Raw genomic sequence first — 16,830 nt, forward strand, 5'->3', positions numbered from 1 at the left:
CAGACCCCACGGTGGATATTTTGACATTCCGTTTCTTTTTTTTTTGGGAATGCTGTTGGAGCAGCCATGAACTAAACGGGTTCATCTCGATGTTCTGGGCATCTTTGTAATGTTAGTGTTAGTAAAAAGCAGGTAAAAGAGTAACGTTTGGTTTGGTGTGGAATTTTTTACATAAATTACAAAATAAACTCTGTAGTCTGTAGCAAACAAAGATGCATGATATTAACACGTTTTGTACAATAAGATTTGTTGTTAAAATAATTAACCTTAAAGGGAAATATATACCGTACAATTTAAAAAGCAACGGCTTTTTCATAATTCTTTCAACTAAAAGAATGGCTGGCCTTAAAATAAATATAATGTATTGTATTGTATTGTATGTATTAATACAGATGCATTGATGAGTACAAAAACCACAATGGAAACAAGCCCCCTGTGGCTTTTGTGTTATCATTTTAGAATAACATTTGGCTGACACGTGGTCCTAGACGCACGTCTCACTGGGAGGAGACCCCAGGGCAGACCAAGGTGCAGTTGGAGGAAACACATCGACTCACTGGCCTTGGAACGTCCCGGAATCCCCCATGAGGAAGTCACTAATGTTGCTCTGGAGAGGGAAGTCTGGAGCACTCTGGTGGAGCTGTTGCCCCCACGACCCGACTACGGATAAGCGGTTGAAGATGGATGGATGGATGGATTCAATGTAATTTATGTTGTAGAATAGCCATGGTTCACATGACGACAGTCATCTTTCAGGGATAGTTGTAGAACAAAATGTGAAAATAACCACAGACATTACATTATTATCTATTATTATCTATTCCATAAATCGAAAACCATAAAAACCACTGGAAATGGGGCCAGGGAACCCACTGCAAACTCACTCACTTGCCTATTCAAGTTCAACATTTTAAATGCAAATGTAGCCCCTCCCTGTCCTCTCGTCTGGGAGGACGGGTTGTACAAGGCCTCCCGTATGGGGCGTAGTTTCAGACGAGGGGCGGGCACTACCAGCACGCTGTAAGGTTTTCAAACTGCAGCTGGACAAAATACAAAGTTTATATTTACCTACTGCATTTCATTCACACAACCAGGAAGTCTTGGAAATAACCTTGGGAGAATTGAAGACTTCTTTGGGCTTTTGACTTTGAACTATTTTTCGGTGCCAAGGAATTATATCACGGCGGCCAGGTGCTGAAATTAGGTTGTAATGAAATGTTTTGCCTAGTTTATACACAAGATTGAGTCTATTAGTGTTTTTAAGTGGCCATTGTCTGCCTGCCAGAGTGGAGCAGAGGCATGGCGGTTTAAGGTTCACGTAGCCCAGGCAGAAATCATAAGAGAAAGATCACAAAATGCGCTGTTTGTTATCTATTTCATTGATTAAGATGATCTACCGTGGCTGTTTCACACAAAGCGTTGCCTGCCTCATCTAGAGCGCCCGCCCATTGGGGTTTTCTTGGTGGGAGATTGATTATAGGCTACGGGACCAGTCGTGGAAGAGAAAGCCAGCGTCTGCTTGGATCCCCCTCTCACCACCAAAGGACCAGACACACAGGGGAAAATACGACTTATTTGCATCCTACTTTATACCACCAGGACTTTAGCACAACCTTCATCGGGTTTTTGTTGGGGTATTGTCCGCTGTCCAGTCCACGCATCCAAATAACGCGCAGGTCATCCACAAAGCTACGCCGGGACGGACTTTGTCTCGCTGAGGAGGAGGAGGATTGCCATTCTCCTGTGAATCGCCTCCGCAGTCTCCCACAGATGTGTTCAGAAGAGACGATGGGTTGGGTCGCATAGAGGCGTCTTGCATAGGCGCATGTCGTCATTGACAATATAAGAAATAGGTGATAACGGGGAAGACACCTAATTTTCTTCTTTTGAGCGTTTTATCAGCAAGCGGGACACGGGAGAGAGGTGAGGGCATCCCGTCCGCTGCTGTCGACTTTTCCTCCACAGCGACGGGGATTTGACTCTCAAGAAGACAGCCCCGGCTCTGCAGACTTGACCGACGTCAGGACAGGTGGTTTACGAGAAAGAAACTACAACATCAAAACGGACGAGACATTGCCCTTATAACGGATTATTGGAAAATCTGCTGGGCAAAAAACAATGGAAACCCATTCGATCCTAATTGTCTGTGCGCTGCTTGGTATGTATCGATTGCTCTTAATTTATAATGAACAGCATAAGCCTGCATTATTCTGTATTCTACTGTGTAGCCTACTATTTTGACCAACACAACCATAAAAATAACGGGGACAAAAATCAACTGTGTCTGCAATGTCTCAGTCACACCTGAGTCATGGCACACCTGCATGGCAAAATGGGGCGTGTGTTTGTGTGAAAGAGGCTTTAGACGTCAGCTAGCTGAGTTTGGGAGATAGATCATTTCACGTCATATTAGTCACTACTATTAGTCACTACAATAACATGCCCGCTTTGAACATCTGAGTTCATGTATGATTTGACTGTGTGTGTGTGTGGGGGGGTTGAACTAGGTTAATGTGACATTTGGACGTTAAATCTCAGATTAACCCTACACGCAATCAGTTCCTCTATTCAAAGATGAGCGGGATTGCATGTAGATGACAGCCTCCTATATTTTGTAATTAATACACTCATGTCACCTGGATATCAACCCAGTGGTGTACAGAAACAGGCACATGTCAGAGTGATACCCTGCATACCGTCTGTCTATCCTAAAGACTGTCACATATACACTTCATGGCCTTTCGAGTCTTTGCAAGTATATATAGCCTGCATACCATCCAACATGTATTCCACATTACAGCTTTACACACACACACACACACACACACACACACACACACACACACACACACACACACACACACACACACACACACACACACACATCCATATATCCATACATCCATTCCATACAGTACATAGCCACATAGCCTACACACATCCTGTCTATGAACTGTCTCAAACAAACACCAGATGGCTCTTTCTGTTCCTGGATGTCAGTGCTGGTGGGGAAGGGGGGGGTGTCAGTGGAGGGGCCCCCACTCGGTCAATCGGATTACTAGTCTGTATTTTCCTTCACTTACCCTTTCAAGGCATCAGAACACACTTTCCACTGAGGGTATTGATCAAATGAGGCAGTAATAGATTTATTTATTTATTTTCTCAAGGAGAATGTCTTGTGGTTTTCCCTGTATATGCTGTATGCACAATATACAGTACTGCAGTTGGTACAATAAACTATGGCACGTAATCACAATAAAGATCAAATTGGCTGCGTAAGATAGGGTGTTCGTTCCATTTGTAGCTTCTGGATGAAACAGGGCTTTTGTTGGCTATTCAGAAGCGTTCATTATGTGGATTCGAGCTCTCTTGGTAGTTAAGCTGGCAATGTGAAAATGTCTTTTATCTGGAAAAATAGGCATTGAGTTTGGAGGTGCCTGTGAGTGTTTGTGTATTGTGCACGTTCGGGCGTGCAAAATACGTTCTCTGTGTCAGTGGCTGTGTGTGTGTGTGTGTGTGTGTGTGTGTGTGTGTGTGTGTGTGCATGTTTGTATTTGTCTGTGTGTGTGTGTGGCAAGCCGCCAAGGAGTGTGCTATGTGTGTCAGCTGGTGTGCGACGTGTTTGCACTTGCATTTTGTTTGTGAAAAGAGCTGAATTAAAAGGTGGGTGACAGTTGTTGGAAATAGAATAGAGACTATAACCATATCAGTAACTGTACCCTGAGGTATCACTTACACACTCTTATAGGTAGCTAAACCTGTATCTGCTGTTTCCACGCTGCTGGGCAGACATCCAGTACATGTGCGATTGTGTGTGGATATACATATATAATGTACCTATATAAACTGTCTTGTTTCACATAGAACATTTGATTGAACATTTTTTGTCAGATCTATGTACTTTTTCCAGGGTCCTTCAAGAGTGTGTGTGTGTGTGTGCGGTGTGCATGAGACAGAGAGAACATGAACAATCCTAAAATACCCGGGACATCCTGGTTTATATAACTGAATTGAAGTGTAATGTAACGTTAAGCAGAAAGCTGTCTGGTTACACACAGTGAATAACTCAGTGATTTCCATTTACTGTGCTGACAGTAGAACAGCAGTTGACCAGTTTTAAATTCGATGATTTCAGACCGACCTAACAATATACAGGAAAATGCTGAAACGGCATTTTTATTAAAAAAAATGACTCCAAGATGCACATTATTTTCTGTTACACATTATTGTGAACATTCTTGCTTGATGTTTTTTGGTATCTATGAAATTGATAAGGAAAGGTGGGTGATCATCTGCTGTAAGCAGAATCCAGCCAAATGTCTCAATTCCAGTAAGTTAGTAACGGCTCCATTTTGGTCCATTTTTACATGCCGAGTTGTGGTTTGTAGAGGCATTTCTAGCTTAGTTTAACTAAAGTCTAAACTTTGTGGAGGCCCTCCGGAATCCTCATCACCAAGGCTTTCTGTTGTCTCAAATAAGAATGACAGCTGAGCGTTGCACCTCCCTCTGCTATGCTATTTCAGTCACACACACACACACACACACACACACTCACTCACTCACTCACTCACTCACTCACTCACTCACTCACTCACTCACTCACTCACTCACTCACTCACTCACTCACTCTCTCTCTCTCTCGCAGAGAATAACAGGGCTCTGGCCCCTTGGGTCAAGGCCCGGTCAGCTCACTCACTTTAAATATTGCTGTGAATCTCGAGTCAGCTGTCACCACGTGGTGAATGATCTCAGATGCCGGGTAGAGAGAATGATTGGTGGTGGTCACACGTAGCTTCGGGTCTCTAAGATTTCGCTCTGCTTTCTTGCCAGCAAAGGACTTGCGTCTGGCTTCCGTCAATGCATTCATATGCCTCTGTTTACCTAAGACAGAGCACTGTGTCTAGACAGGCAAGATGCTATAACTCATTCGACCTCTATGTGCTGCATACATCTGTGAGCATTATGCAAAAAAACATGTACCATTATTCATTTTGTGTGTAGTTTCTTTCTATGCTTTTACATTCTTTTGTGAACCTAAAGCAAAAGGCCTACTTGTGAGGCGAAATATGGGCCACATGAAACTGTTGGATTGTGATGGTGTTATTTTTATAGTCTTATTTTCTGTGCTGCATGCATGCTTCTTTGCACAATTGGAAACTACACTCCTTTGTCAACCCACAAAGAAATGCCTTTTGTGCCCTTGTGTTTCACAATCTCAGCACCGTCGTGTCAACTGACAACAAAGCAACGTAGCCCCGCAAACCAGTAATATCAGTTTGGCTGGCACCTGCGTGCTATTTATTTCCAGTCAAAATTAAAGTTGCTATAAATTATTTAAAACCCGCGTGGCATTGTCATTGTTCTGAAATTGGCTGAGAGCTGAAACATCAAATCAGTCATGCACCAGTAGAGTTGAATGAGAGAATGGGAGTCTGGACGTGGTGCCAGGACTTGTCTGGATGGAGTGCAGAGTGGCTTGCCTTGGGGCTACCTAAAGAGGAATCACACACCCTGCTAGCCTCAGGGCTAGCAGCCCTGTATAACAGACTTTACAACCAGTCGCTAAAAGTCACACCCAACTGTCACTGCAGTTTACCGTTATGCTGATGTACAGTACGATGTCAAGGACAAACTCTAAAAGTTTACCTGTCCAACTCATTTTTTCAGAAGAGTTAACGAGAAGAGAAAAAAAAGCATTTGGGATCGAGTTGTAGAATTCCCTCAGCCAGACAGAATTTCTAATTGAAAAGTGAAATAATGCATTGATGGCTAGATGTCCTTCACTTTCAAAGGAATTCTCAACCCATGACCCAGATCCAAGCTTTAGCGGCCTCGCTCCGGTTGACATTGGGGAGATAAGTAAAGTGACTGTACTGTGAGATGAAAACAATTTCTTGAGGGAGGCTTCCTGTCCGCTGTACTGCATCAGGAGGCCGACTGGAGCCACGGTTGCAGCCGAGGCGGTGTCTGTTTTGTGTCTGATTTGGACTCCAGGGTAGCAGCACCTCTCATTAGCTGTCAGCACTCCCCCACATCACAACCTCCTGCCAGAACACAACTGTGCGCGCGCTCTCTCGCGCGCACATCGTTTCATGCCTGAGATCGTACCCCCTCATGTGTGATAAGATCGAACAGCCCATTCATAGCCATTCCTGTTGGACACATTCAGAGTGTTAATTTGGGCTGACTTTTGCATGGCTCAACCACCCAGCCCTGCATGTGCACACACACACACACACACACACACACACACACACACACACACACACACACACACACACACACACACACACACACTGTACTGAGTCCAACTGTCTCCGCGCACTCCCTGACCTCCCTCTCTAACTCCATTTTGAGGAAAACTGCAGCCAAGCCCAACCCCCTTCAGAGAGCACTAATTAGACGTTGCCCCTGGGTACCGATCCAGATCACATAGTTCCATCTCCCTAATGGCTGCAGTTAGGTGGATTGTGAACTGCAGGAATCTGTGCTTTAAGTGGCACCAGGTCTACCTCAGACCGTTTACGAGCAGCCTCCACCGTCCACTTCAAAGGACATCTCACCCCTCTGCGGTTCCATGAGGCCGTGATGACTGGCTAGCCAGAGGATTCCAGTTCACATAAACACCCACATCACGAGTCGTGTCCCACACTCTGCTTGATCCTCCACCCGAACGGAGCCGGCGCTGGTGGGATACGCACAAGGCCGTGTAACTATGGTGACGCCTCTCTTGTCTTCTGCACACTGCTGATCCATATTCAGTCAGTGGCGCTTGAGCGTAGACACGCACACACACACTATACCGTACGCACGTACTGTACTCACGTTTGTCCTCCTACAAAACGTCACGGTGACTGTACCCCTGTTAATGTGCTTCTTGTATGGTTGTCGGGCAGAAAACCTGTATGCCTAAAAATGACGGTTACTTTTCAGGGAAATGTTTAATGCAATGGATCCAGTGTAGTTAGTATTTAGTCACAAGCTCCTGTGAATACTTTTCATTGGTTAAATTATATATTCATCAACACCACAGACAGACATGGCTGCTTTCAACCTGGCTTCTCTAATCCGAGCAGGTAATTATAGCCGCTCGCATCGCATGGTGATACGTTGTGAGCTTGTAGATCGGCCATTTTTGGTACTTTAGCCTGACACTCATAGTTATAGAGCGTCGCAGTCCCGCCCCCTACCAGGGCCCAGGAAATGATTCTCCGTTCATTTTCCTCATAGACTTTTCAAAAAGTATTTATTTAAAGACCTTTTAAGCGTAGTACAAAGCCAACTCTAACAACTCTTTTTCTTCTTTGTAATTATTAGTTTGGTCCAAAATATTGTGTTTATTGTCATGATTTGTCACAACTCCAGTTGGCTTTGTCCGCGGCGTAACGCTAAAGTAAACTCTTTAAATAAATACTTTTTTAAATGTCTATGGGAAAAATTCATTGGGAATCATTTCCTGGGCCTGATACTTTAAATTTAAATACAAATACTTTAAATTTATAACAATTTAAACAAAACTATGATCCTGTGACTAAGTCTGAGTAACCAGTAACTATGACGTATTATGATACTTTATAAGGCATTATACAATCTTACAAGTAGATATAATGTATATGTGTCTTTATAAAGCATTCTAGACATGCATAGCAAGTGTTCCCCTTGTGTCTTTAGAAGACGGCTAGAATTCTCTACTCACCTACTCAAACATCCCATCTAGCTGTGTTGTCGAAAGAGTACGAATGAACGTGAATGGTGAACTTGAAAATGCTTTCCTTGGTTTCTGTTCCAAACACACCAGTGTGATCCAGTCTAGAGCCCGCCTACTATACCCGGTAATTTACACACACAGTACACACACCGTATACGCTATGGACCCATACCGAAACAGCAAACTGCAAATTAATTGATGTTGGTCTCACTTAACAGCTGCCACTGTTAGTCAAATACAATCAAAAGCAGCTAATAAATAAGTATTGGACTGAGTGCATGATGTGAGTCAGGTGAGTGTTATAACGAAGGCTTTGTCCCTTGTTTTCTTATAGATAGCAGTTTGGCAAAGATGCTAAATGCATCGGACTACTGAGCTTACTACACCCTCTTTGGAAAGAGATGTGTTTGCCTGTGAGTTGTGTGAGCACATGAATGCATGCATGCCTGTGATTGCATGCGCATAATTGCAAGTATTTACAAGCGCTTGCGTTTTTTGTTGCCTGAGAGCAGAAATTACTTACAATGGGAGAGAAGTCTGTTTGAAGTAGACTAATTAATAGAGAATTGGTTTACTTTCCAATCAGTGGCTTAATGCACAAACACCGAGCTTGATAGAAAGTGAAAGTGAGCTGCCAATCATAGGCTATGCATATGAACTGCCGCACACAAAGCAAATACAGCTGTCATGCTTATGTGAACAAGCGCAAGATGGATAATTAACGAAGATAGCAGATTGTTTTTTATCGTCCGGTGTTATTTTGAAACAAGTTTAGTCGGCTGTGCCGTAATTGTGGCTAATCCCAGGATGCGGGCATTATAGATCCATTGCTTATATTCTGGGTTTTTGTGATTGCGAGGGTTTTAAGGAGGGCTCGACGGAGGGGCTTTGTCATTAAAAGCTGTGGAGGAGAGGGGGTGCAGGGCTCTAGGGTGTGTTTGGGGGAGAATTGTAGAGATGGGGGTGTAGTCTTTGTCAGTGGATGGGGTAGCAGATGTCCACATAGCTAATGGATATGGGGTAGGTGGTTGTGTGTGTGTGTGTGTGTGTGTGTGTGTGTCTGTAATTGTATATGGTGGGTGCACAGCAGCACACAATATACCCTTGCATTCACAGACTGGGTTTAAGGTAACTGGCACGAACTCATGATTCCTGATTACGCTCTCCTCCCACGGTTTTAAAAGGATCAGCAATGCCTGAGAATGATGTCATGTTGTTTCCTGTCTGCCGCTTTTACCTACTAACTAAGCTGATCGTTTCCATCTGGTTTCCTGAAAGTCATGCTCCTCTTTGTTGTTGTCTAGCGGTACTCTGTTTTGCTGCAACCTTAGAAAAACTAGCTCAGGGTCCACATGGAATCTGTGGAGCGCGACGTGGGTCTCAGACTCCGTCGTCTAGAGGTTCTCAAACTTTCAAATGTCAAGCTCTGACAGTGTACATTTAGAACCAGTCAGGGTCCATTTGGTTCTGGTTCACTGTCAAGAGTTACAGACTCATAATGGTCAATTTCGACCCCCCTAAAGGAAACTAGAGATGCCATGGAATCCACTTTGAGAACCACTGGTCTATATCACGGAAAGCTGCAACACGATAACTGTCATTTCTCGACCGTTTCGGACGCGGGGAGGCTCCCCGGAACAGGGCCTGTCCTCTGGTCGTGTTCCTGGGGGTCTGGATGTTCCGGGGACCCCCACGCTGTAACTCTCATGTCCTCCAAAAACAATCAAAGTACAGTATACCGCACCGTACTACTACAATACAGTACAAGTACAGTAACTATAACAATAAAAGTATAGTTGCAACGCTCAGTTCACACAGGTGTGTTTTGTGTGATTTCATGGTTCACATGCACAAACAAGTGGAGAGGAAACTTTAGAGTGGGGGCTTCAGGCGGCCGTGAGGCAGCCTGGTGAGATATAGTTACATGGTATAGCTATTATTGGCATCTGTGTCACATAGGATGGAGGATGCTGTTCCGTCCTGTACACTTGAGTATTGTATGTCTAACTGTTGACTGGATTCCCCATTATGTAACTCGGGTCAAGTCTAATGGTTTGTGTTCTTTGTAGTTTAAGCGTTTTTATGCACGCTGAAGTGTGTGTGTGTGTGTGTGGGGGGGGGGGGGGGGGGATCAGTGGGATTACACCCCAGGCAAGGCCAGGAGGGGTCATTCACCGCTCCTGGTCTGTAACTGTGCAGTTGGTGTGTTCATGTTGTGGTTGAATAACTTGGTCAAAAACACTCACCGTGGCTTGAGAGAGAGAGAGAGAGAGAGACCCTACCCTTCTGTTGACTCCAACTCTGTCCTTACCAATTACTTATTTATTACAAGGTTGGTAAGGGGTGGCCATTGAACATAATGCGCATGCATGCGCGCTTGCAGTGTGGCACGCACACACACACACACACCGTCTCTCTCCATGTCTTATACTGCCCCATTGCTACCAGCCTGGTCCTAACAGCTGTGACAGGCAGGCACTCAGGTGGGGTCATGCGTATGATAGCCCAAGAGATCCATAAATCAGGACTAGGTACTGTAGCACAGCAAGAACGGAACCCAGCATAACCCTGCTGTGACACAAAAGTGGTTCAAATGAGAGCAAAAGAAAGATGTCATATGCCATCTCCTTGTGCGTGTGTCACGTGTGTGTGTGTGTGTGTGTGTGTGTGTGTGTGTGTGTGTGTGTGTGTGTGTGTGTGTGTGTGTGTGTGTGTGTGTGTGTGTGTGTGTGTGTGTGTGTGTGTGTGTGTGTGTGTGTGTGTGTGTGTGTGTGTGTGTGTGTGTGTGTGTGTGTGTGTGTGTGTGTGTGTGAGATTATCTTTTTCTTGCCGCTAAGTAAAGCCTAATTAGTTGGCTCTCTGGTAGCAAGCACTCTCATATTATCTTTGCTTTTATTATTTATTCCGACTACTTTTTTGTGACTCTTAAGTATTTGCACATTCCTTTCTTGAGACAGAAACACTGTTCATTCTCTTTAAATACTAAAATATTAATTATTTTAAACATTCATGCGGGAGTCAATGGGTATTAAAAAGCCAGTTTCACGTTGCATCTATTTTACCTAGAAACCTAATTCAAACTTGTAAATGTTAAGCTATTAAAAGTTTTGAAAAACCCACCGGCACCAAATGTCTGTTCACGTTGGCAGTAGGTCAACGTACCTCCAACTATTTCTTTCATGTATGTTTTATATTTCTTGAAATATTTAACCATACTTTTTTATTTTATATAATTGAAGTCTGGTAGTGGGGTGACTGGGGTCAGGTTGAAACCTTGCCCAAATATGGAGTCCTATAGATGCTCAGAGAGCCACACTGTTATTAGACACTGCTATTTGCAAGGTAATAACTAACTTCCACTCAGATGCCGTGTCTGCTAAACATATTTATGCATTTAATTTTAAATCCAACTGTTGTACTCCTTAAAAGTGTCATTCTACTCTTTATAGCTGTTCTCAGCGAGCCCACGCAAATTCTTCCAGGAACTGCTCTTTCTAGTACTCATTAATTTTCCATGAGTGACACTGTCATATAAATTAGGTTTAAGGAGAACAATAGGCAGTCCTCCTTAACGCTTATGGCTGACAAAACCTCCCCCATAATACTGTCTTTAACCTGCAACCTATACCATATCCCCACACTGCCATATGACAAGCTAACAATGTGCACGACCTTCAGACTCCACTGTGAAGCCTGCTATCCCTTTCCACCTCTCTCTGGTCCTCTCACTGATGTGTGGGTGACTGGTGCTCTTCTGGCCTGTGTAACTGGTGTCTAATAGAGGCCAAACACACACCTCTCTGTCCACCTCTAACTTTCTTGTTTTCTCTATTGGCACACACGCACACACGCACGAACACACACACCCACAGTCTTAATATCTACAGTATCTGAACTGCATTGTTCATAAATCAAAATCATTAGCTTTCGTGGAGAAATGATATTGAATGTGTATTGTACACAGATGTGGTCTCTTAAGTCAGACGTATTTATACAGCGTCACCCTGCAAGGCTGCTACACACCAAGCCGACGTTGGGGTGGGAGCCTAGCCGTCAATAAGCATCTACGGCTGGAAATCTGTTGTAGTGTAATGGCTGTCAACGGTGGTGTGAGCCGGGGTCACTCACCCAAACCAGCTTGCTCATGCTCCATCACTGCTGCTGTTGTTTTTGTTGTTGAGGGCGGGGCGGGGGGTGTAGAGCTGGTAAGCTGTTTCGCCTTTGTTCAGCCCCATCTTCTAGTTCTGTCAACATGTGGAATTATTTAGTTTTTTCTTTTTCCCCCCCTGCTTCTGTAAATACTGCTTTCAGGTCCAGTTAACCAGGTAGCAGCTCTATAGAGGGCTCCAGGGCTCTATAGAGGGCTCCATAACAGCAACCCACATCAGAGAGTAGACTTTAGAACAGAGCAGTACATGCAGGAGGTCCAACTCGTAATGAGACTTGCTGGCCCAAAGCAAGTTGGGAGATTTGGGATGTACCTGCATAGTGCATACCAACATTGTTTAGCCTGAGTGCTAGTGTGACCTGTAAAAAGATTCAGATTGAATTGTCTGTCTTTCTGCTGGCACATACCTGGCATACCTCTCACATTCTCAACCCCCTTTTTTTGACCGAAACTTGTTTATATCCCTCTATATAATAACTGAAAACTTGTGAAACTGTGGACACACACACACACGGAGTCCAGTGGGTTTACAGAGGTCATTTCTTAACCGTTTTGAACACGAGGTGGCTCGCCGTTGCCCTTCCATATCACCCCACTCCTCCACGCCCTTCAATGGCTTCTGGATCAGCTGCCCAATTCAATTGTTCCTTTGCAACCTGAGACCCTTGCACGGACAACTGCTTCTTCCCAAAACAATCCCCATTGAAGTAAGGCTGTTGCATTCTCACAAATGATTTAACTACATCACTGAAGATGATGCTGATCAAACACTTAAGTTCACACACATCACTATCCTTTGTTTCTGTGCAACCTCATGGCACTGCAGCTTCATTTACTACACATTCACTCTTAATATTCTTTCATACAAATACACTCTGACATTTCCTCCATTAAAAATACACTGAGAACCACATTTCGAAATGTTGTAACTTGTGACTTTGTCTACCTTTGGCTCCCACAATTTCCTTCCTTCCTCCACGTTATTCTTCAAGAGTCGGCTAAGATCACAGCAATGAACCGCATGGCGTGTTCTTGCAGGAGAGTAAGCGATCACCTTTCACGCTCGCTCGCATGCATACGAGTTTCCCTTTTGTTCCTAAAGGTCCAATGGCCTTGAAAAATATCATTATGATAACATCACGTGGTCTCACTGAAAGCAGTCTGAAACTACACGCGACGCCTGGCTAGCAGGTTAGGCTAGCCGTTTAGTTGGCACATTTGGGTTTGTACTGGCTAGATATAATATAAAAATATAATTTTCTATCGAATATCTTATAGTTACAATGCATTTGGCCTGTTTTTTTTGGGTAACTGTTGCACAAGTCCATATATCAGACTCGAGTCCCACTCCCACTCCCTCCCATTCACCAAGACCCCTGTGTCCCCACAACGTTCAGCGTGGACTGTCTGCTCACTTCCCTTCCGTTCTGCCCCTCCCCTCCAGTGGGGCTCAGAGAGACCCAGTGCGCTGAATCATGAATGTGACCAGAGATTTTTTTAATTAAAAAAATAATAAAACAAAGTAACAATATTAGTGTAACTAAAATATTTGGTAGTGGAAATAATAAGGTTTGTGACAGACTGGGCCAGCCGCCGCATTTCACCCATAAATCTCCCCGGTTTGAGGTGCTTGTGGCTTTGCTAGATGTGTGCTTTGCCGTATGACGGTGCTGTTATGCATCAAAAATACTGTACTAGCAGACATCCAATCTGTCAACGCGGCGCCTTGCGGATAGCATGACATTCCCTCTTTAATGACTCATCTCAACTCCAATCAGTGATGCGGCACTATGCAAGTAGATCATTCTCCATATTAAAACTTAAAAACTCATGAGACACATATTTGAATATATATATAGATTTACCATGTTATAAATTGAAAATTATGTCCTTAGGCGTCTTACTGGTATTTCTAAAATAGCTCTAAAAGATTGAATCATTTGGAGATATTATTTCTAGTTTTTCTACCGCTTCCAAGACCTTTTAACTAGGGTATTGGAAGCGTTGGGAGGGCCAGAGATTATCAGTGAGTACTGCACTGATAAGTAATTTTTACATTCTGATAACAGATGATGATTATCATCCAAGGAAAACATAAAGGATACGTATTTAGAAGGAAGAGTAAGAATAATCTGATTAGTAGTATTTGTTGATGCTCACCAATCAAGGGCACTACAGTACTAGTGGAGGGGAAAGAGGCCTTTTGGAGCATATCCGTGGTCATAATCCTTTTTTTTCTGTCAAAAGTCCCTAAAGCCCAAACCACACCAAATTTCCCTATAATCAGCAGTGTCAATTCCTTGTGCTCAATGTGTTTAATTGTCTAGTCAAATAAGTTATTAGATTTGTACCAAGGCGCATTATGCACTATTCCCTCGTTTAGTTTCAACACCTCATCACCAAATTAAAGACACAACTTGGCTGTGTTGGTCGCGGAGTGGATGGCAGATAGTCAGATACTGGACACGCAAAACAACGCTCTGAATCTGATATAAATGTATTCCAAGGCAGCACGCATTGCTCTTCCACAAGGCAAGGTCCAGGGCATAATGCATTATGGATAATAGATCTCTTAAAGGCAATGGCACCTGGCAGGCACACTTATTGGTTTAAGTTGCGTAACGCCCAAACCACACCTATGCATAATGTAATGGGTAGCGGAGGTGTTTTAAGGATTTAGGTGGTGGCACAAGAGAGCATTGTTTACGGGGGAACGCCTCTTACACAATACTAAATCCCCAAATTAAGGAAATAGGGCTCCTGGCGTGAGACAAAGCCCATAAACATACAGACTGGACAGATTTTGCACATTAGGATTAGTTAAATGAATCCTCTTTTGCTGTGTTTAAATGACCCAAAAACAATGACCGTTGTACACAGGGCTGTGTTAATTTAACTCGTGTAAGGATCAAAGTGATTTTATCGTAACGGTCAACCGTTAGGCCTCACAGACACTGCCTCAAAGGCCGTTCACACTGAGCACTATAACTATACTTCACCATTGTATTTTTTTTATAGTTGGTGTTTTTTATAGTTGGTGACTTGGTGTGAACTCTGCCATTAATTTGGCTTATAGTTATAGTGCTTAGTGTGAATGGCCCTTTAAGCAGGTTCTATGTACATTTCCAATGGTAAAGGACAGACAATATTATCAACTGAACAGCAGGGTCCTACAGTACGATGGCCACCTCCTATCCTGTGTAAATGTCAACATTTACCTTCCTTGAACATTCCTCTTTCTCCCTCCAGTTTCCAGCATCTTCAGAAATGCTCGCTCGCTGGTTCTCGCTGTCTGGTAATGATGTTAAAGGGGCCAAATGTTTTCTGTGGGCCTTGAGGGAGTAAGAGCCAGATTGATTTTGGAGAATGGTTAACCTAGGGTGAGAAATCTAGAGAGGAAAAGATCCACACACACACTCTGTAGTGTGGTGTGTAGTGTAGTATAATAGAGAGACACATGCACTTGTTTCTGTGCATTTTCTTGTGATTAATTTGAAACCTTTATTTAAGCCTCAAAAGTCTCTGAGGCCTCCAAAACACAGGTTCATGTATTTTTTATTTGCATTTAAATCTCCATAGGGCGATTTTAGGTCGCTTCATATAAGAACTGTGTTTGAAAAATAAACCGACCACCCCGGCCTTTCTGTCAGGGGAGTGGCTGTGCATCGTTAATGATGTCCATTCATATTTGATACAGCCAGTTTCTGGAGAAAATGGAATTAATGTGGCCGCAAAAGCCTTGAAACTACATATTAAAGCAATGTCGCTGCTAATATACCTCGTAGATTCCTCGTTGACATAAGCTCAGCTGGCAAAAAAAAGGGTAATTAACATTCAGTTTCTGTTGTGCGACAGGCAGCTGCAGCCACTCCGCCTATACCCGGAAATGTAGTCTCTGGGTTGTTTGACTCGTTTCTAGCGCTCACTATTTGGGGAAGCCTGGTCCTTTTTATTTATTTTTCCCGACCCGGGCTGACTGGCGCTGGTGCATGCCATGGTCTAGCACCGTTTCCATTTAGCTGCGCAATAGTCCCCACCCCCCCCACACTTTTACCGTCCTGATGGCGCCCCTGGACCAAATGCATATACAATTGGGGCTCCTTGACATGAAGAAGTTTGAGAACCACTGCTGTAAATGTCTGAACACTGAGGTGTAGTGGTATGAGGTCATCATCTTCAATTGAACAGGGTGTTGATCTTGAGGATGTGTTGAAGATGATTCCATGTGACCACAACAAGCACAATTTCCAAACTCAGAATAAACCCACATGACATAATATAAAAGCTAAAGACAGTTCGTGCTAGAGTGAGTTCGATAGAGAGTAGAGACCTGTGTGCGGTGTAGTCCAGCATAGGAAAAAATGTACAGACTAGGGTGGTGTTAGTGTATATCTATAAGGAATTCATGGATGAAAAGATACGTGTTTATCACGCCTCTGCGCCCCGAGCAGGAAAGTGTCCTAGGGATTACCGGTAATACATCTGAATGCAGAATGATAAACTGAGTCTAGGGGTTTGACAGTGGAAGCAACCACAGTCTGTAGATGCTATCGGCATAGTCTACTGTTGCCTCAACTGTTCAAAGGGAAACTGTTTTCTGTTTCTATACAAGAATCCTAGTTTTGTGATCAGATATTTAATGCTGCTTAAAGTCAAATATGTATCTAGCCAAATACTTATGTGGCTTGATAAATATATCTGATACAGAGAGGTATGCATATGGAATATGGAATTGATCAATTTGTCTGTTCCTTGATTTCCTGGGATCAATGGAAATCATTTTATAGTGCACTCACTGCATTGGATTCATCACTCTGAGAAATAGGTTGTAAAGTGAACTGAAAGGTGAAGTTTACATGTAGGTGTGTGGGTCATGTGTTGTGCACACATCTTTAAATAAATGTTGCGTATGGCTAGGGCAGATCTCTTTCTGGTCAAATAATACACAGTTATT

General features: G+C 43.5%; 1 protein-coding gene across 2 annotated transcripts in view; it reads left to right on the forward strand.

Annotated features, from left to right (window-relative positions):
* The first annotated feature begins 1,120 nt into the window (after nucleotides 1-1,120).
* Nucleotides 1,121-16,830, forward strand: part of igsf3 (immunoglobulin superfamily, member 3) — an 84,516-nt gene continuing 68,806 nt past the window's right edge. For both annotated transcript variants that reach the window (XM_080785641.1, XM_080785642.1), the window contains exon 1: nucleotides 1,121-2,158. In XM_080785641.1, coding sequence (XP_080641767.1) covers nucleotides 2,119-2,158 — 40 coding nt within the window. In that variant the 5' untranslated portion in view covers nucleotides 1,121-2,118. The remainder of the gene's footprint in view (nucleotides 2,159-16,830) is intronic.

This window comes from Protomyctophum bolini, assembly GCF_963924005.1.
Source record: "Protomyctophum bolini genome assembly, chromosome: 16".
NCBI lineage: Eukaryota > Metazoa > Chordata > Actinopteri > Myctophiformes > Myctophidae > Protomyctophum > Protomyctophum bolini.